Source organism: Mya arenaria, chromosome 10, assembly GCF_026914265.1.
Source record: "Mya arenaria isolate MELC-2E11 chromosome 10, ASM2691426v1".
In the NCBI taxonomy this organism is placed as follows: domain Eukaryota; kingdom Metazoa; phylum Mollusca; class Bivalvia; order Myida; family Myidae; genus Mya; species Mya arenaria.
In genome coordinates, this window is record NC_069131.1 from 5,291,099 (window position 1) to 5,311,565 (window position 20,467).

Here is a 20,467-nt window from a genome sequence, read left to right on the forward strand (position 1 = left end):
ATCTTAATTAATTGTAGTCGCTTAAATGTCCCACCAGCTTACCGTGCTTATATTCTTCTTGGATTGATCTTGAAAATTCACAGAGTATTTATGTTTTCTTTCCGGAAGAACTGCTTAATATAAATCCAGCAATGACAAAACAATCCATGAATTAAATATATCATAATATATGTAATCAATGTTTCCATCTATCAAGAGCAATTCTTGAAACCTTTTCATGTAATGATGCTGTAACATTTATGAACAGAATATATTAAAAACTACATGGTACAGCTCAGAAAGATAATAATTGCCATTGAAATGTCACGCTTACTTCAATGTCGCTTGGAAAAACGAAACGAGCGTGGACGAAATCACTAGGAAAATGTATAACATTGCTTGACCAGAAAAAAAATCGAAAAACAAGTACAGTAACGTTATGTCTGTGAGTTATATAAAGATGGTCACCGAAGTAATGGTTCCCCATTTTGCCACGTTGTTTTTAAAATCAGTTCATTGAAGATGGTAACACCTTTTATAACAACAAACGAAATGTTCTTTGGAAATTTTGCTTCCGGTTTGACCAAATATATTCGGATAATTGTATGGGTTAATAGTGGTATAATGTTACTATATTATCACATATATTGGTTCAGATATATACCTCAACACTTTATCATTTAAATATTGCCACATATATGTATTATAACACATGAAATGAAATACAAATGTCATTACACCATCCAGGCAGCAATCATCCGATGCCTATTTTGACAATGAATAAATGGCAAACTTCAAGTCACAAATTTAGCAATATTTTTACTTAGTAAATTATTTTAGAAAAATGCATTAACATTTATTAGCATGCTACTTACAAAATGATGTCAAAACTATGATGAAAGTATATTAATATACATAAACAATTTGAATGAAAATACAATGTCACCAGAGAGGCGCAGAGTTTTTAGAAAATTGGAATCACAATTTCCAAAAACAACCACATTTCAAATCATAATTGACAATTCATATTTAGATAAAATTTGTTAAAAAGTGTACAATAATGTCAAGCTTTGTCATATTTATACAATAACTCAGATAAGTTGCACATATTTATATTCGAATGTGGAAGTATATACAATAAACAATCAACCTTTAAAATTTAAGCAAAGCCGATATTTTGAAGAAGACGAAGACTTACATTGTCTTAAAATATGTTAACAAACCTAGAAAAACTCAGAAGTTCTATGGAAAAATAAACATAAATACTTACAGTATATACAGTTGATGTTTTTTTTCAGTGTACTAAAACATAATATGCGAAATCTTTGGCGAAATCATGAACATTTTCACGGCATAGTTTGTTATTAACACGATTCGTCAATGGAGGGTAATGTGCAATGCGCATGTGCGGAACAGCATTTTTCAGCCATAACGGCTGGTTTTTAATCCCTTTGTTTTTGGTCCCACGTTTACCGTAATTTAAGAAGGTCATCTAACTGGGTGATTTGAGGAATTGGATAGACAAAATAAAGAAAATTGAAAATTGAACAAGTAATATGTTGTTTCGCGTCTTTTTATCAATCACGTTTTGTTTCACTGTTTAATCTGATTTTCTCGGCATCATTTTCCTCGACAGGCATGATTTTGTTGATCCACGACAATGCTCCGGTGATCCGGAAACAATCGTTTGCCTAACCTATTTTTCGACGTATGTTTTGTTGATCACATAACTACTAAATTAAACGCTTAATACGTGTAAACGTGCAAGTGAATGCACTTGATTGCTGAATACATGCACGTATTTATTCGAGGGTGTATCTAATTGGTGTACGTTTATCAAATAATAGACAATACACATCTTGCACTGTCTTGTCGTGTGAACATTTCGGAATGAATCATCAAATTTCAATTATATTATGTTTTATAAGGACACCTTGTTCGGAGACTAACTAAACAATTAAGTCAATTGTATTACCTATTATATACGTGTGCGTGCCATTGCAATGTCTATATAATGTTCTTTGGTTGTCTCAATTTCTTATGAATATTTTAAGGTACTATCATAGAGTTGCTTCCAAAATTTGAGTAATTGAAATAGTTGATAACACTAGAAAAGCAAGTGTATGTCTTACAGCCCCATATCGTGCGTGGGATACTGCTTATTTGTCAGTTTATATGACATATTGATATTACACAGGATGTTAATTTAAACATTTACCACAAGCACTGTTTTAACAAACAATAAAATGTATTGTGCTCAATAGTGTCCCTTTTTGACTATATTTGTTAAAAAACATAGATGATTTTATCATCATATTATTCATTTGCTGAAGTTGTTTAAAGTTTTTACGTTTGGAGCCCACGACCGAGTGGTAACCTTTCTATTTCATTTGTTGTATAATTACAATATAAAGAGAATATGACGTTGGTCGGTTGAACTAACCCAATGTGTCAATGATTAGTTTCATACAATCCATACCACAACAGTCCGCATGCTGATGCATTAACAAGTATCTTACACAACCAATATTAAGGTTTTTTATTCAGTACAACACTCATTCAAAGCAAATGCATCACAAAGCACAATGTTATCAATAGAAAATAGCAAAAAAGCGGCAGTTAATAGGTTTTACATTACTTATTACAATACCAGAGCATGTCATTTGTGCGGAACCAGTCCTTGGCGTATTCGACACTGTGAACGTCCTGGGTAGTTATGAGCAATACAGAAAAGTATGGCATCTCTTCAATATAGATACATTTGTCCAAATTTCAATTAACGAAGGAAACTTATTACATGTTGAAGAAGTTCTTAAACATTCTATTAAGTTTATACAAAAAGAAAACACGCTCAGATTTTTAGAATTAGAATAAGGTAGATGAATGCAGAAACGTGTGTATAACACATCTGTGAATAGATAAAGCCGATTTGGTAGGGTCATAACTACAGCTTTACAAAATCCAAATAAGAAACGTTCATATGATGTACAAACGAAACAATTTGTTTGATTACACACGTAAGCAGCAGCAGCAGCACCACCACCAGCACCAGCACCAGCACCATCAGCAGCAGCAGCAGCAGCAGCAGCAGCAGCAGCAGCAGCAGTAGTAGTAGTAGTAGTAGTAGTAGTAGTAGCAGTAGTAGCATCAGTAGCTCATATAAGTGTAGATATAACTAGATTTGAAACAGTATGTTCAGAATTTTGAGTAGATACTATTTTAGCTGTCCAAGTTGGTAACGAGTTAATAAAAATAATTTTAGTTCAAGCATAAATGTGGGCTTGCTGGGAGCGGTGACCCCAAATATCTGTTGGAATTATATATTCTAAATATAGCCAAGACAATTGTGTTGGCTGTTTGAACTTGGAATACTTATATTGTAGGAACCGCTAAATTTGAAGTGTCCAGAACTTTACACAATGGTATGCAATTTAAAAAACAAACATTGTTTTCCAATCCACATTTTATTTATATATCTTCGCTGAAATTGGAGTATGTTTTGAACGAGCGGACGAACTCCAGAACACAATCATGGCAGAAGTCGAACTGTGCCTACAAATAGAAAATATCAAAACACATTGGTTACATGCAGTAGAGTAAGCTATGACTCACCGTTCTTTGCATTGTTAGTAAAGGATATTAAGTTGAATATTTTATATCGTACACTACTTAATTGTATCGGGGTTGTCATCGTTATTCCCTGCGAATACGTAGCTTATAGTAAGCTAACTATTTGAAAAAAATAAAGAGGGTTTTAAAGAAGACCAAACATATATGTACATATATATTTAATTTATTATGTTGACTCTTTCGTTAATGGGCATAATGCGCACTTGTATTAAGCGCAGATATATGTTAATTCGAAATTAAAACCAATTAAAATGGTTAGCTAATCTGATTGGCCACTGCGTTGGGTCTCCTGGCTTTGACCCTCCTGACGGCATTTACCACACTGACCTCGTGCTCTACTACCATTTTCGCCAAGAGGAATGCCATAACACAGAACAGCCCGCTCTTACTACCACCATCCCTGATAAATATAGCATATTAGATTGATTAAAGTGAATGTAAGTTCAAATGAAACCAAATTTGGTCTAAAATCCCGCAATCCAGATAGTAAAAAAGTGTAAAATCCAACGAGAACGCATGGATTACAAAGCTTGAATTTGTACTACCTGCAGTGGACAAGAACAGGCCCATTGGACGATGCCATTTTGACATCTCTCAGAAATGCAACATAGTTAGCAGGGTTGCGTGGAACATTTCCAGTCTGGTTCCAGTCTGTAAACTCAAAGTGTCGCAATGTGCTCTTGCCACCTTCACTCTGTAACGAAAACCAAAGCTACAATCATTTATGAAAGCATACTTTCATTAAACAAAATCAATAAAATACATTAAACTGTTCAATAAAAGCAAAGTAAATTTCAAAACTTCTCTTTGTTCTACGCCGAAATTACTTTATTGTTTTAAAACCCCCACAAATAATCTTCTTATAAATGATGTTAATTCATGTATAAGATTGATATTAAACTAACCTGTGTGCTTCCCTTGAACTCAATAGTTAGCCATTTCTGGATACTGTACTCGTTCTTGACTTTATCCCTCCCACATGAAATAGACAGTTGATCTTTCTTGAGTTCTTGATTGTCCGCTGGATAATATTCACCTATATCCTAGTGGAAATAATGTTAAGTTCTTTTTAAATGAAATTCCGTTAATAAGGATTTGATTAAGACTTGTGCAAAGAACATTTTCTACAGTAGGAGATAGTTGAAATTTATCATGTTCTTCCGTCTTGAAATGAAACAGCAGCAAGAGAGAACTTCATGTTATTTCATCGAGTCGACTCATTACAGACTTTCGACAAAATGACAGGAATATATATTTTCTTAATCGTACCTTTTTGCCGTCACTTTGCTCAAAGCTGACAATGCATGAACAATTTTCTTGGTATGCCAAAGTAAGGAAATCCAGTACAGTATTTGGCATTGGAGACTGTGCGACAATGTATTTCGGTTTCGCCTGAAACGCCTGCAACATTAATTGAATGTACGGCGATGGACGAACACGATATACGAACATATTACTGCAGTTAAAGGTAATGGTTTGAATGTATTGATTTTAGCAATCGGAATAGAATTTTCAAACGAAGGTTCTCATAACGTCAATACTTAGCAGCTTTAACTGGCTGTATATGTTTGGAGAAACTACCGTTTATTAGAGCAAATGTTAAATGTAAAAATGTTTGAACTTGATTATGTTCTTTGAAAATGTTGAATAATAATATTATATACCCTTACATGAACAAAGACAGCGTTGACATAGTCTGAATCTCCATGTCTTATTCCCAAATAAAGTCGAGGGCGGTATTCATCGCCTGAAAGTAATAACTCTTTTAATATATTCCTTTTGAGTTAACATCATTTTACATTTTGATAGCACACTATTTCATTACCGAATGTCATCGCGCAGTTATACTGGTTATGGTATTAGGTCAGCAGAGCTGAAGCGTTACGTATGGCTTGTAGATATATGTTGGGTATTTCATAAAGTGGGTAATGAGTATGCGATATTCTTTAGAAGCGTGCACCTGGAATATCTGCTTCACTTCTGTTCCTTCCTTTCTCAGTCTTGTTTCGTTCAATAGCAACGACTTCATCGGTAGTGTGAACGTGGGGAGTGTCCTTTATTTTCTACAAAGGAGAAATACTGTCATTTCGTTTGTGTTATGAGCATATATGAGCATATATATATATATATATATATATATGCATTCTGGGCATAATATATATTTACATCTGTTTCAAAGAAACATATTACTCATTCAGTTACTTTCGTTTGACTGTTTGTATCTGGATAAATACACTTTAAATACCAAGTGAACATCGTTATGTAATTATCAGTTTACCACTAGTTATTGACCTCACTGAATATTGATTAGTATACTCACTTTGGGCAAATGCAAAAGCACATTCCGTTACCTTTAACTGCCTGATAAGATCGCCTTTGCTGGTTTCTATCATGTAGTCCTGAATCTGTTTTCCTGGTATCTGCTCACAGTTAAAAGTCAGGGTGTAAACCAGGGCAAGGTGTAGAAACTCGTACTGTTCCTGAAATCAGGAAGAACACTGATATACTCATGGCTCGTTTGTGTGTGCATAGGTTCTATGGAAACGCATATCAGAAGTCAAGCATAAATATTGTGTAATTCCAATATGACATGTAAACGTAGAAAAACAATATTGCAAGAAGAAAATAGACAACTGATAAGCCATTGAGGTTGCAAAGAGGACAGAAAATATCCAGCAATTATGCAATATATATATCTTTTAGACGTGCATAGCTGAGTTACAACTATATAGCACACAACTTTTAAGGTACGACAAAAAGTAAGAACGCAGTTTATATTGATATTTTCTGAACCTTCCTATATTTCTGCACTTCTCAATAACTTTGTCAATCACGTTACGTTTTTTGTGGTTCAAGGATTCACATATCAACCTACCGCTGTCTGGACCATGTTTGGCCTGTTCTGTCTCATATTGATGATGCATCCTGGAATCTCAACGGCCTTGTTCGAATTGCCTTCCTTTGTTAGAATATCTAACGCAATATATGTCCCTGTTCGACCGATTCCCGCACTAAAAGGAACATCCATATATGACATTTATCGATCATAACAAATGGTAAAAGGATATGCGTTATTTATTAATTTATACAAATGTATTTTACACTCTATTATAAAGAGTGCTGAAAGCTGATATAAATCATTCTCGAGTCCGTTTGGAAACCAACTGTGTGATCTGTGTCATATTTTATAGGCCAAGTAATGGTTCTGGTGGCGATCGAAAACAGGACCTCTTGTGTGAGAGGAGGACACCTTTATCATTAATTTTTACATGAGCTTTTTAAGCGACATGCAATAGAGCTTCAAATGTGTTTATTGCTGGTTCTGTTTCAACACGTACAACGAAAACACTCACAGTATTTGTGATATCTTGCTCACTGTCTGACCTAATGCTCGTGCACTTGAGAGCGATTTCAGTTCCCCTAGTTCTGTGTTTTTCTTTGTAATGGTCCTTTATAGCTTTACCAGTGTTGTAAAACATTCCCTTTAGGACAAATTTATGATAAGAACTTATAATTCATTATTTACTTATATGCGACCAGCGTTGGTGGGTCATCAACATGTACAGGGGCAATCAGTGAGTACCATCTTTCTTAACTGAATCCATGACGCTCTTTGACGTTCATAACATGACAATTGCTCTTGAATATGCAATAAAAAAATCTCACACTTGCAATTACAGTCGAACCCCGTGAGCTCGAGCTAGCTTGGCGCGCATTCCTCCTTGGCACGAACTGTTACAAAGTGAGAACATATCTATATGCTTGGAATGCCCTGTAACGCTCTCAAATAGTACTTTTATAACAGGTGCAAAGGTTTAAAAAATGAACAATATATAATCTACACCTGCAATGGACCAGTGTTGGACCTCCGAGATGAGCAGGAGAATTGAGCACTCTATGTCGGAACTCAATCAGCGCTGTGACGTCCTCTGGGATTCCCCTATCCGGCCAGGCCGTGAAGTGAAGGTGGTGCAGCTGCCTCTCAGATTCTCCCTGAAATAGTTTTTATTTTGTTTTCTAGTTGATGGTCTTTGCCCCGATTATAAATAAAACATACTTGCATGTGGTATTTTGACACAAGTCAGATATTCCTATTTGTGAAATAACCTGCTTTTTGTGGACTCCATATTGTCATAATACTTTACGGAGCCCCCCTCCTCTCCCCTCCTCCCTCCCTCTCTCTCTCTCTCTCTCTCTCTCTCTCTCTCTCTCTGTTTTCCGGTTTAATAATTTCGTGGCGTTCGCTTTACGCTGATTTCCATAGCATTTCGTTGTAACGCCATGAATCTGCTTTAATGAGATTGTCAAGATTGGTACATAGTTATGAATTGTATATACCTCAAACAATTGATCGTTGTTAGTGTACTTTAGTTGATGCCATGCATCCATGATGTCGTAGTCAAGGGGAAGGCATATTGCTATCAAGTTTTAATTGATATAGTTCTTTACACTCTTATACATCACGTTCACCCTGACCGACCAAATCACCTGACTCCTTTATGTTTATAAAAACTCCATTAAGGAAGTGGATTTTAACAATCTTTACATTTATCATTCGGAGCTCCTCGGCCATTTTATTAGAAAACAACCTCGGATGTATGCCGGTACATCTGTTGAAGTAGTTCGTAAAATTTTGAATTATATCATTAGTTAAATGTAGTGTTTTAGAGTTGTATTTATTGATCTTAGTTTAAATTTATTGTCATTGAATTGTATTATAGCAAACATAATGAAGAATCCCAAGAGTTGAGTCACAAAGTTTAACTGCTAAATAAAATTACTACGCGATCTACTTGCAGCGGACTTAAACGTACGACTTTTTAAGTGTGTAAACCGTCCAAATACATCCGAGGTTGTTTTCTAATAAAATGGCCGAGGAGTTCCGAATGTACATTTATGTATACTCCACACAGAAACATATAATTCAACTTCGTTCTTGACAGCTTTGATCCTTCTACAAAGAAAACGTGTATGTGGAATGGTGTTGTGTAATATGTATTATTTATTTAATGCTTTAACTAGTTCACTTCTTTCCACCGTTCAGCAACATTATTATTAATATTGTATAAGTTCGTATCAATTGTGGAAGTTTTTAAACAGCCACTCATAAGGAAGCATATAACGAGTAAAACCTGGTTATCTTTCCTTCTAAGGTTTATACTGATATTAATATTTATAAGCAGAATCATTGGGTGCATCGATTTAAAAATGTATTATTAATACGTAAATGGAAAGAAAATACACATTTTATCGCTTCACTCTCAACTTAACGCAGAAGGTTAAAAGCATTCTTCAATCGGTGTCTGTCGCTCCGTAAATCTTTTGTGTTTATTCCGGTAGCGTGAAGTCAAAATAAACATTAGCATTCACGAGCGCTTGAAGTTTAGTATTGCTTACTTTTAAACTTCCGTGTATTTTGCCTATATTTCATTTAAACCTTGTCAAACTGTTAAGTTGAATGGTTATGACGTTAAAGTATTTGAACTATGTTTAAACATATCCGAATCATAGATTGATTTGATGACTACGATTATGTGTCTTAAAATTTAAAATGGTCGTCTAAGCACACTGGTTAATATAGAAAAGACATAAGGTACACCATGGCTTAAATCTTTTATGCGCTAAAAAAAGTGTGTGGACGCAGCCCTAATGTACCTTTTCAAAGGTCAACAAATAATTGCTTACACTAAGTTAATATTCTAATTCGAGTACTGCATTTTGACTCAGTCGCGTCAACGGAACGTTTATGTCATACTTCCTCGCTCTGACAGGTGCCCTTGACCGCGCTGTAGTTGACCGTAATATTTTAATTATTGTAAAAGTGTGTTTTGTTTCATTAATTACCTATGTATTTTAAGAAATTTTCATAATATACCGAGGTCATTGCTTTTAAACATTGTCCTTTAAGAGATGGACGATACTGTAGTGTAATATTATGCACAGGCACTGACAATAAGGGTTGTGGGTGTAATTTATTTAACCAAAATCTAATAAGATCGAGTACATATGTCAGTTTTCACTGTTTGATATAATTCGGTCCACTACCAAACTAAAAATAAATAGATACAAATTAAAGTGTGTTACCTTTGTTTGTAATGTTTATATTGATATCAGTGTTTCATGTAATTGAGCAAAATACTTTAAACAGACATATTTAATGCTTTCTATAGTAATGCTTGCACAGAGAAGGTATTGGATATTCTTCCATACAATGGCAATAGTTTTGTGTTCTTTTGTGCTTATTCACGAAGAGTGAAGTGAGAATAATCATCAACATTTACGGACGGTTTACATTTAGTTGAGGGTACGTTTTAATCTTCCGTGTATTTTGCCTAATTTGCACAAGTAATGGTAAATGTTTGTAGCGTCAAATGTTTGAATTGGAAAGTACATACATCCGACTCACTGATTTATGTTAATGCATATGATAATAGTTGTTAATATTCAAGTTCGTTAATAAGGAACAATATTTCATTTAGAAAAAATGTATATGCATTGAAAACTATTATTTTAAATGCAGTCGCGGCAAAACGGTTCTTATTTTTCCTTTAAGTCACATGTTAAAACAATATTTGATATAGGTACGCATTGAAATTATTATTAAAATGAACTCAAATTGTGTATGTAATAATAATTTTATGTTATAATAATCGAACTACGCTTACATCATTTAGGAGCAGCAACCTTCTCGTAAACTCTGCATACTCATACTCGCTCTGACAGGTGACCTTCACCCCGCTGTAGGTCAAAATGGTCCCAATATTGGGCCAGTACTGCTCGCATTTCTCCTTCTGAATGACGTGAAAGGGACTTAGATACCAATGATAGAATCTGTTTTAAATGTTGTTTTGCTGACGTGTGTTATTGTGTGATAATTTTAAAAATCCGAACGCCTTAGCGATTGCACTAATTGAATTTGACTAACGCATACTTGTTTGTCGATTTTTGGTCATTCCAATGGCAACATTGCAACAATGTTAAACAATAAAATGGCATTCAAATAATCGAACAAGCATTCAGTAAATGATACCTTTTTTTAATATATTTATACTTTCGAAATATGGGTGTACAAATGTTTTCATTAAGGTTTTCTGTTTTACAGTGTACATATATCAACGGGGTTAAGTTTGGACAATCAATGACTTTATACCCCTTCCTCCATCAGGTTGGTAACCATGACGATCTTCTCCACCTTCTGTTGCCAAATCATATTCCAGAACATGCCAAAGTCTCCCATCTGTTTCGACATTGGACCTTGGGATACAAAAACACCATAGAAACGGTAGCAATCGTGTTCTGTATGTTATATCTGTCATTCATGCATGTATATCATTGGTATGTTTCGTATTGTTTATCTCTTTAAAGAAAGAGTGTAATAAAGTAGTCCGTCTCTTTTTTAGAAATAGTACACCGGTAACTGATGCAATTAATTACTGGAGGATCAACGCTAGCCAAAAATGAAGGTTCCTCGGACATGTAAATGTCAAAAATGTATATATCTTTACCTAGCGATGCAATATATGCATTTCTCTCCTTGAAACCCTGCAAATAGAAGATCAAGTAAAATAATTATAGTAATTATTGTTAGTGTACTTGATACATTTGTGACTTATTTCATTTAAAGTTCAGTTCAACTTCAAAATGAGTATTTGGTTCTTATACATACATCGATGTAGTTAGCATTGATGTAATCCGTATCAAAACCAGTCACTTTCACCCTTGTAGCATCATCTGGAACAGAATAGTACAATTAAAGAAAATAGAAAATAAATAAATACTTTTAATACTACTATTTCTACTACTACTACTACTACTACTACTACTACTACTACTACTACTACTACTACTACTACTACTACTACTACTAATAATAATAATAATAATCATCATCATAAAAATAATAATAATAAAAATATTAATAATAATAATAATAATAATAATAATAATAATAATAATAATAATAATAATAATAATAATAATAATAATAATATAAATAATGATAATAATAATAATGATGATAATAATAATAATAATAATAATAATAATAATAATAATAATAATAATAATAATAATAATAATAAATCCTAGTTATTATTTAGAGATAAAGATATATAAGCAACTTTGTAGCCTTGTTTTAATTTAAAACACTAGCTTCAAAATACATTTTTAAATGAACTGTTGCAAAATAAATGTTTATTAGAAATCAATTCCTATGGATCGGTGAATTTCGATAATTTAACTTCTAAGGTATTGTTACATGCATATATTCCCTTGTATCTGTTCTTCGCCCTGTTTCGAGGTAATTTGGCAGCGTCACAGCTCCTTGTGAGGCCGTCGGAGAATTTCTGCAGGACAAAAGAGGCAAATAAATATGCTAAAAGTAATTCGTATTACAGTGATATAAATTGCTTCAAAGTTATTTTCAGCTTTTTGAATTTGTTTTAGTGGCGTTACTTATTTGATATACACAAACAAAAAAATAAATATATTCGTGATGCTTATGTAAATGGTAAGTACATCAAATTCCTCCCCATAGTAATCCAGAGTCTTTCCAGCCACAAAGGCCGCCAGTTCCTCCACTCTCACTTTCCTCTTCTCTATGTCCTGTATACCGATGTAGTAAACATTCTCCTCAACCTTCTTGGTCAGTTTCCTCTTCTCGAACCTTCTCTCTTCGTCTAAATCTGTTAGGGTGATGTGTGGTTTGATATAACAATGTGGTATTGTCTAAATCATAAACTGTCACAGCTGTAATTTTACATGGTTAATACTTTAGCTTTATTTATCATCTGTCCATCCTCGATGCAGCAGTAGTTGTTTCCAATTGTCGATCAAAAACCAAAATATTGCAATTAGAAGTCATTTATTAACAACACTCTTTGATAGTGTGTGGTTATATCAATGAAAGAAAGGCTACATTTTGGAAGTTGTGACTTAGAGCTCCACACGTTATTTTGATTTTGTTGCCTGTGAATGCCCGTGTAACAATGCGTTTACGTTTTACAGCCGATAAAACAGATATAGGATAATGGTTTCTTTCAGTTTAAGATATGTAATATATTTCACCGAGTGAGCAGCAAAAGAAATATTTACCTTTTGCGTTCGAAAAGTGATATACGTTGCAACTAACACTGAAACAAACCATTTTTCGTTTTGTGTCCATGCTCTAAATTCAACATTTTTTTAAAATGATATTGAATGGGAAAACCACCCGAACTATCAACCAAATGACGTAATACATGAAACGAAATGAAATGATGTCATTGCATTTTCTTCCCGATATTGTATACGTTATTGTAAACCCCTTTTTAATGAAACGGGAAATATAAACACAGCTTATTGGATGATGCACTTGTGACAGTTTAAATAAATCCAATGTCCGATGACGTACAAAGGTGTCAAATTATCATCTTAATGACACATACTAACCCTTTTGTTCCACTTATTCTAATAAATATGTAATATTTCTTTTCCAACTGACCAATTTCTAGATCATCATCGTCCGTTGCTGATTCTAAGCCACCATCAAGCATGACTGTGTCCGAAACATTGTTGTAACTGGGGTTTGTTGTTGCTAACGAACGTGCGGCTGTTGCATTTATCGAACCTTGCTTCTCTGGAAAATCGGTATCACAAAACATTGAAACTAGGTCGAATGAAATGCTAAAAATAAAAACTTACTTCCGACGTTAATTAATATTAATTAAGCGATTGAAACGTATTATTTCAGCCAAATCCAATTTACTCGGCCATCAACAAAAACATTGGAAGTGAAACAATAAGAATGTTTGTTTCTTATATCCGTGTTTTGTACCAACGTTATCTATGTGTAACACCAAAATACGTAGAAAATCCGGTTTTTAATTTGCTCAATCAGAAAAGTTGTGCAAATCAAACGTGTTATTAATGGGCATGCATATATATGGAAATGGTGTAATTCCTAATTCGCTATACATAATTGAGCTTTGTTGGCAATGAATATCGAACCAAAAATTCCAAAACGTCTGGCCAATTTAAAGCCAGAACAAGCAAAAATGTAATTTTAATCAAAACCCTTAAGTGTGACCATGACCTTTGAGCATTCGAATCAAGTTATTTCCAATTCTCTGAATGTATGGCAAAGTAACAACCCGGACAAGCCAACTAAGAAGCAATATTTACCATCAGTCTTGCACGCATCATACCATATTGACATGGTAAAAATGTGTACCAAGTCATTTCCATACCCAATGATGAACATCCAAGTTACAGCCTGGGCAAGCCAAGCCTTAAGGAATTTCGACCAAAGATCATGAAATGTGACCTTGACATTTGATCTACAGACATCGCTTTTGCACCTTGATTTAAAAACCTGAATGAAAAAATCAAGAATAATCATTTTAAATAACTTGGCGAAATGTAAAAAAACAACATTTACCTCCGTGCAATGAGTCTATTGTGTGGTATTCATTATCAATTTCCTCACTTCGATCTTCATAGGGCTTGCTTTTTCTTCTAAATATAAATCAATGTTTAATACTTTAAATAGAGTTACATAGAGTGAACAAAGAAGTAACTAATGTCTTATTGGAGAAAAATAGCAATTTGTATATATTTTTCATTTCGACAGATCTCTTAATTGCTATTAATTTCCATTAACATTGGGGTTAACCGACTTTAAAAGATAACCATGATATGTCATAAGAATTCCTTACCTCCTTTTTAGAAAAATAGCAACCAACACGGCAACCAAAGCCAGTAGAACAACTCCTCCCACACCTCCTCCTATAGCAGCTGCATCTCTTTTCACGTTCTTCTCACTTCCTGAAATGCATCAAACTCTTTTTCCTCTAAGTGGAAGACAATAAATAATATGAAATCATATTCCTATCATGACAAAAACTACAGGGACAAGCCGAGTAACATATGCATATATCTGATCGTGAAACTTATATTCGTGTCTGCATTATAATTTACTAATCATAAAATATTCAATAAAACAAATAAAAAGGTACCTGATGTACACGTATCGCCAATGAATCCGTCAATACATCCACTGTTGCATTTACCTTTTGAATCGCATTTTGATTCTGTCGTGGAATTTGCACAATTCTCAGAGCAGATATTGTAACACGTTGACCCATAATAATTAGATATACATCCATTTGTGCAGTGACCGTTTAATTGCGAACACATTTGATCCTTGCAATTTGTATTGCATGTGATATTACAAAATGTTCCGTAAACCGTATCATCAATGCACCCTTTACAACCACCAGTTTGCCTTTCGCATCCATTTGTTGAACATGCAGAGCTGCAGGTGGTGTTGCAAAAATTACCGTAGTTCGATGACGAATTGCATTCCACACAATATCCTGACTGTATGTCACAGAGACCCTGTTTACACATAGGGCTACACAATAAACCACAAACAAATCCGTAGTAAATGTTTTTGCATTTAGTGCATAATGTTTTATCTGAACAGCTTAAGCAATTCGAAGGACAAATTAAAGTACATGATCCGTCTACTTGATTGCAATTGGCAGAACATGTAGAAGGACATGTTAAGTTACAAAATGTACCAAAATATCCTGGGTAGCACTTGAGACATTCTCCATTTTGAGTACAATCACTGCCATAACAATAATTACATGCTCTGTGACAGTTTGAACCGTAATATCCATGTGAACATGCGTTACACACACCAGACGACTGGACACACCCACCGAAACAGTTAGCGGGGCACGTGTAGTTACATATTGATCCAAACCTACCAACAGTGCAGCCTTTGCATTGTGTACTGGAAACACATGATGTGCATGCTTGTGGACACGTAATATCAATACAATTACCAGTTATTGTGTTACAGCTCTTATCACAATACTGTCCAGATTTTCCAGACGGGCATATAGAGCAGGAACTACCGTTAGTACATTCTTTACAAGCAGAGTAACATTTTGCAGTACACATTGGTGAATAATATCCAGGTTTACAATTGCAGTGACCATTGTTCCGCAAGTGTTACCCTGGCAGTTTAGTGAACATTGACTTTTGCAGTCATGCCCGTAAAATCCTTCGATGCAAGTACACGCTCCGTGTAAAAGATTGCATATTCCATCTTCACAACCCACTCCACAGTCTTGGTTACACCGTGACCCCCATTTGCCTGGTACGCATTCTTCACACTGAGACCCATTGCTACAGATTGTACAGTTGGCCCCAACAGTAACACATGGAATACAGGCGCTGTTGGAATAAATTCTCCTGATTTGCAAAAACACACTAGGTTAGTTCCGACGCCGGTACAGGATTCGCAATATAGAGGACACTGGTTACCTTTGTGAGGAAAACAAAAACTATAAAACATAAAATAACATTCATAACATTTACATATCTCATTTTCTCATTTCATTGGTAGCATTGTTGTATGCTTATATGTGATCTAATTTTGATGAGTATTACTGAGCCATCAGTAATAGAAACAATATTCGACTTGAATTGGTGAAAGAAAAGTAATAACAATGTCATTAATGCAATCACATTTCTTAAAACTAGATAAGAATTGAGAAATGACGAAGGTAGCTTATGACGCCTGGAAGTGATCAGAGGTCAAGACATAAAGCCTGCAATTTATCAAGCCTGGAAGTAATAAGAAATCAGTTTATGAAGCCTGGAAGTAATCATAAGTCATTTCTAAAGCCTGAATGTAAGCAGACGTCAGTTCTAAAACCTAGAAGTAATTATAAGTCAGTTGATAAAGCCTAGGTAATCAGAAGTCAACTATTAAACCTTAAAGTGATCGGACGTCAAGTGATAAAACCTTAATACATCAGAAGTCAAATGATAAAGCCGGGAAGATATAAGAAAGCAGGATAGAAGGCTTCGAAGTAATTATAAACAGGTGTAATGCAAGAAAAATCGAAATTCAATTTAAGACAAAAGTCTGAAAATAAGCAGAAGTAAGATTATAAAGCTTAGAAGTAATCTGAAGTCAATTCAAACGCCTAAAAGTAATCAGAAGTCCGCTCTAAAGCCTAAAAGTAATCAGAAGTCAGTTATAACGCCTTAAAGTCATCAGAAGTCAGTTCCCAAGCCTAAAAGTAATCAGAAATCAGTTCGAAAGCCCGGAAATAATCATAAGTCATTTCTAAAGCCTAGAAATAATCAGAAGTTAGTTCTAAGCCCTAGAAGTAATTAAAAGTCAGTTCTAAAGCCTAGAAGTAAGCAAAAGTCAGTTCTTAAATCTACAAGTAATCAAAAGTTAGTTCTAAGGCCGTGAAGTAACCAAAAGTCAGTTGATAAGGTCTGGAAGTAATCAGGAGTCAGTTTGAAAGCCTATAAGTAATCAGAAGTCAGTTCTATGGCCTAGAAGTAAGCAAAAGTCAGTTCCAATGGCTAGAAGTGATGAAGTGAGTTTAAAAGCTAGAAGTAAGCGAAAGTCAGGTACAAAGGCTAGAATTAATAAGAAGTCCGTACTAAAGCTTAGGAGTAATCTGAAGTCTGTTCTAACGCCTACATGTTAGCAAAAGTCAGTTCCAAGGGATATAATTAATAAGAAGTCAGTTCTTAAGCCTAGCAGTAATCAGAAGTCAGCTTTAAAGCTTAAAAGTAATCAGAACGTGGTTCTAAAGCCTGAAAGTAATCAGAAGTCAGTTCGAAACCTTAGAAGTAATCCGAAGTCGGTTATATAGCCCAGAAGTAATTTGAAGTAAGTTCAAAAGCCTAGAAGTGATCAGAAGTCAGTTTTAACGCATAAAAGTAATCAGAAGTCAGTTCTAAAGCCGGAAAGTAATCAAAAACAAATTTATAAGGCCTGGAAGTAAGCAGGAGTCAGTTAATAAAGCCTGGAAGTAACCAAAAGTCAGTTTATAAAGCCTGTGAGTAATTAGAAGTCAGTATATAAAGCATAGACGTAATCAGAAGTCAGTTCTTAAGCCTGGAAGTAATCAAAATTTAATTCTAAGCATGGAAGAAATCAGAAGTCAGTTTTTTTCTAAATCGTAGAATACATAGGAAGTCAGATTTTAAAGCCTTGAAGTAATTCGATGTTAGTTTTAAACCTAGAATTAATAAGAAGTCAGATTATGAAACATGGAAGTAATTAAAAGTCAGTTCTATTATTATTAAAATGGCAATATAATAAGCATAAAAGTAATAATAACCAAGTTTTAATAACATTAAAATGACAGGAAATAAAGCATGAAACCAAGAAAAATCCATGTTATGAAGCCAGTATGTTTAAGAGGTCAAGTTAAAAGGCCTTGATGTAAAAAGAATACAAGGCATAGAGCCTGGAAGTAATAATACGCCTGGTTTTAACGCCTGGGAGTAAATCAACGCGAGGTTATAGAGCCGGGATGTTAGAAGAAGCCAATGTTTATGTTATTATTTTTGTTACAAGTTTGATAACTGTTAACGAAAATAAATATGATGAGCTTATGCGCCTCGCTGATATACGTATTTAAAATGACTGACGTCATTAAATATAAGTTTACAGCATTTTAATGACTGAATTGTGTTTAAAACACAATAATTGAACTGCGACTGGTATACGTTACCAAAGTTATTTAAGAGTTTACCTTTATCGCCAACGATGATCATTTTATCCTCAAACTCTATTTAATACATACTCTGATGAACAACGATGTATATTATCAAACGTTACTTATCAATATGTAGTTTAATTCACCCCATTACGAGTACATATAGTAACTTCTCTAAAAAAATAAAAGTTCCTACCAGTAGAGCTGCAAACATCCAACAGAAGATATAATGTGACGATAAAAACCAATTTCAGCTGAATGAAAGTCATATTTAAAAAAGATAATATTATTAATTACACATGTTATCCGAATTTATAAGTTAATGAAGATGTCTTAGTGATCTTTTAAAACGAAGTAAACCAGGAAGTCAACCGTAAACATAAGGTACGGCCTTGTACAGCAAGTTTCACCTTACACTGAATGAGTTTAAATGAGTGCTCTATACATAGAGTATATTATGTAAGTTAGAAAGAATACTACATTTTACGCGATATGTGGTTTAACTTAACATATTTTAGCTACATATTTTATTTACGGAATTGGCAATCGCGATCGCATTTTAAAAAGAAACTAAAGATTTAACGAATTGGTACAATCAGGCTATGGGCCAGGTAATGAGCACCTTATACCAACTCTCTCTCCCTCTCTCTCGCGCGCGCGCACACACACACACACACACACACACACACACACACACACACACACAAACTGACACACACACACACACACACACACACACACACACACAAACACGCACGCACGCACGCACGCACGCGCGCGCGCACACACGCACACACACACGCGTCGGTGGAAAATGGTTGATGATTCATAAAACAATTATCCAAAGATTTGCGACAAACACGCCTATAATATTGTGTCTCCATTTGAAATGATTTCCACTATTTGGTGGCTAACATAAACCTAGTTGAAGGTTTTGTTTGCTTTAATTATCTGCTCGACAATATAACCTACCAACTGGTGGTACTTTTCGCATTATTTAAACGTTAAATTTATTTGCCGTAATGGTCAATTTTCAACTCAATGCAGTTGTGATACACTAATTCAACCATGCATTGCAAGTTGTAAGGGAGATAATGATGCATGTAAAATATCATCTGCAAATTAGGATTAACTCCAATGGTTAAAAGGACCGAGCACCCTAGGTTGCTATGGTCCAGTTAATAGACGGTTATATACAGTTGCCAACATTCCTCGTTGTATGACGGATTTAAAGATTGCGATTGCTTCTAATAAATAAGGATGCATTGTCCAATGCAGGTTCAATGCAGCAGTGGCACACCTTAATTTTATCTGAAAGCTAGAATCTGAAACCTGTTAATGGTTTAAGTCAAATAATGCCGATTAAAGGTTATATTGACCATTTCCATTATTGAACCAAAATATGGCAATAAACAGATAGGTCTATCGACGCGGTTGGGTTTTAAATTTCGTCTTACCTGTAAAGCGGGATTATTAAACTGGCTTTCCAATTAGCAGGGTTCTTCTCTTGTGCCAGAATGAGATTAAGTAGATTAGATAACATACCCTTGCCGCCATGCATTACATCATTATTTAAAATATGTTCTATTCCCGGGCTTTTTACCCACTTTGATGCCTTGATCGCGCACTGTACCTACTCAGTGAAGTAGTCCAGTCACAGCTATTCATGTTTTTATCACAGTTATTTTAAGATTTGTCTAGCTTTTGCACTGTAGTTGAATCATTATTCGGCATAGCGCTTTTATAAAATAGCTTTTCCAAACTTTGATGAGTTTTTTACCCGAATTTGATATCATTTTTACTTTCATCTCATTGCAAATATCTGGCGTTTCCTTCTTTTGGTTCTCAGAAGCTTCTAGAACCCATCAGAGACTTTTGTTTTATAATAGCTTCGCGTGTTTGCCTGTGATCGTCAACAGTCACGTTTGGCGGCTTTGTATGGTGTATGCTGCTTAGTTCAAGGACACCATTCATCAATCCACATACTTTGCCTGAATCGAGCCTTGCTGTGGATGTCGTCACAAGGGCAGTAGGGTTGCGCCTAATTATCGAATTTGATATGCGGTAAGTGACATGCTGAATTTTGAGAGTTTTAGTTATTGCGGTACTGAGAACTTCAGTAGATCCATTGTTGGTATAGGGGTTGCTGAGGCCCCCGTTTATTGCTTCCGTAACAGTGACTATTTTTTGACACGCTACATTGCTGTATTTAGATTGAGCTGGCTGACATATTACTTATCCGCAATATAAAACCGGGAGTATTTAGATGTTTAGCCCTCCAATGCGGTACATGAAAGTAAACCACTGCAGACCTTGCCCCAAATCAGACGTTTAAA

The 20,467-nt window shown here is 34.7% G+C and overlaps 1 protein-coding gene across 3 annotated transcripts; it reads right to left on the bottom strand.

Moving 5' to 3' along the window:
- Nucleotides 1–2,566: 2,566 nt before the first annotated feature.
- On the bottom strand, nucleotides 2,567–18,464 carry LOC128206312 (receptor-type tyrosine-protein phosphatase kappa-like). 3 transcript variants are annotated; one of them, XM_052908686.1, is made up of 21 exons: nucleotides 18,328–18,464; nucleotides 14,604–15,924; nucleotides 14,304–14,412; nucleotides 14,027–14,100; nucleotides 13,091–13,225; nucleotides 12,127–12,293; nucleotides 11,867–11,954; nucleotides 11,276–11,340; nucleotides 11,115–11,151; nucleotides 10,760–10,863; nucleotides 10,275–10,400; nucleotides 7,454–7,602; nucleotides 6,485–6,620; nucleotides 5,961–6,089; nucleotides 5,570–5,672; nucleotides 5,280–5,356; nucleotides 4,879–5,010; nucleotides 4,515–4,652; nucleotides 4,155–4,303; nucleotides 3,937–4,009; nucleotides 2,567–3,531 (listed from the first exon to the last, which is right to left on the bottom strand). In XM_052908686.1, the coding sequence occupies exons 2-21, from the start codon at nucleotides 15,556–15,558 to the stop codon at nucleotides 3,448–3,450; spliced, it is 3,030 nt and encodes a 1,009-aa protein (XP_052764646.1). In that variant the 5' UTR covers nucleotides 15,559–15,924; nucleotides 18,328–18,464; the 3' UTR covers nucleotides 2,567–3,447. The 3 variants fall into 3 exon arrangements, with proteins under 3 accessions (XP_052764646.1, XP_052764644.1, XP_052764647.1); XM_052908684.1 differs by having other exon boundaries at nucleotides 14,027–14,103; XM_052908687.1 differs by lacking the exons at nucleotides 2,567–3,531; nucleotides 3,937–4,009; nucleotides 4,155–4,303; nucleotides 5,280–5,356 and having other exon boundaries at nucleotides 4,522–4,652; nucleotides 4,879–5,001; nucleotides 14,027–14,103.
- Nucleotides 18,465–20,467: the final 2,003 nt, after the last annotated feature.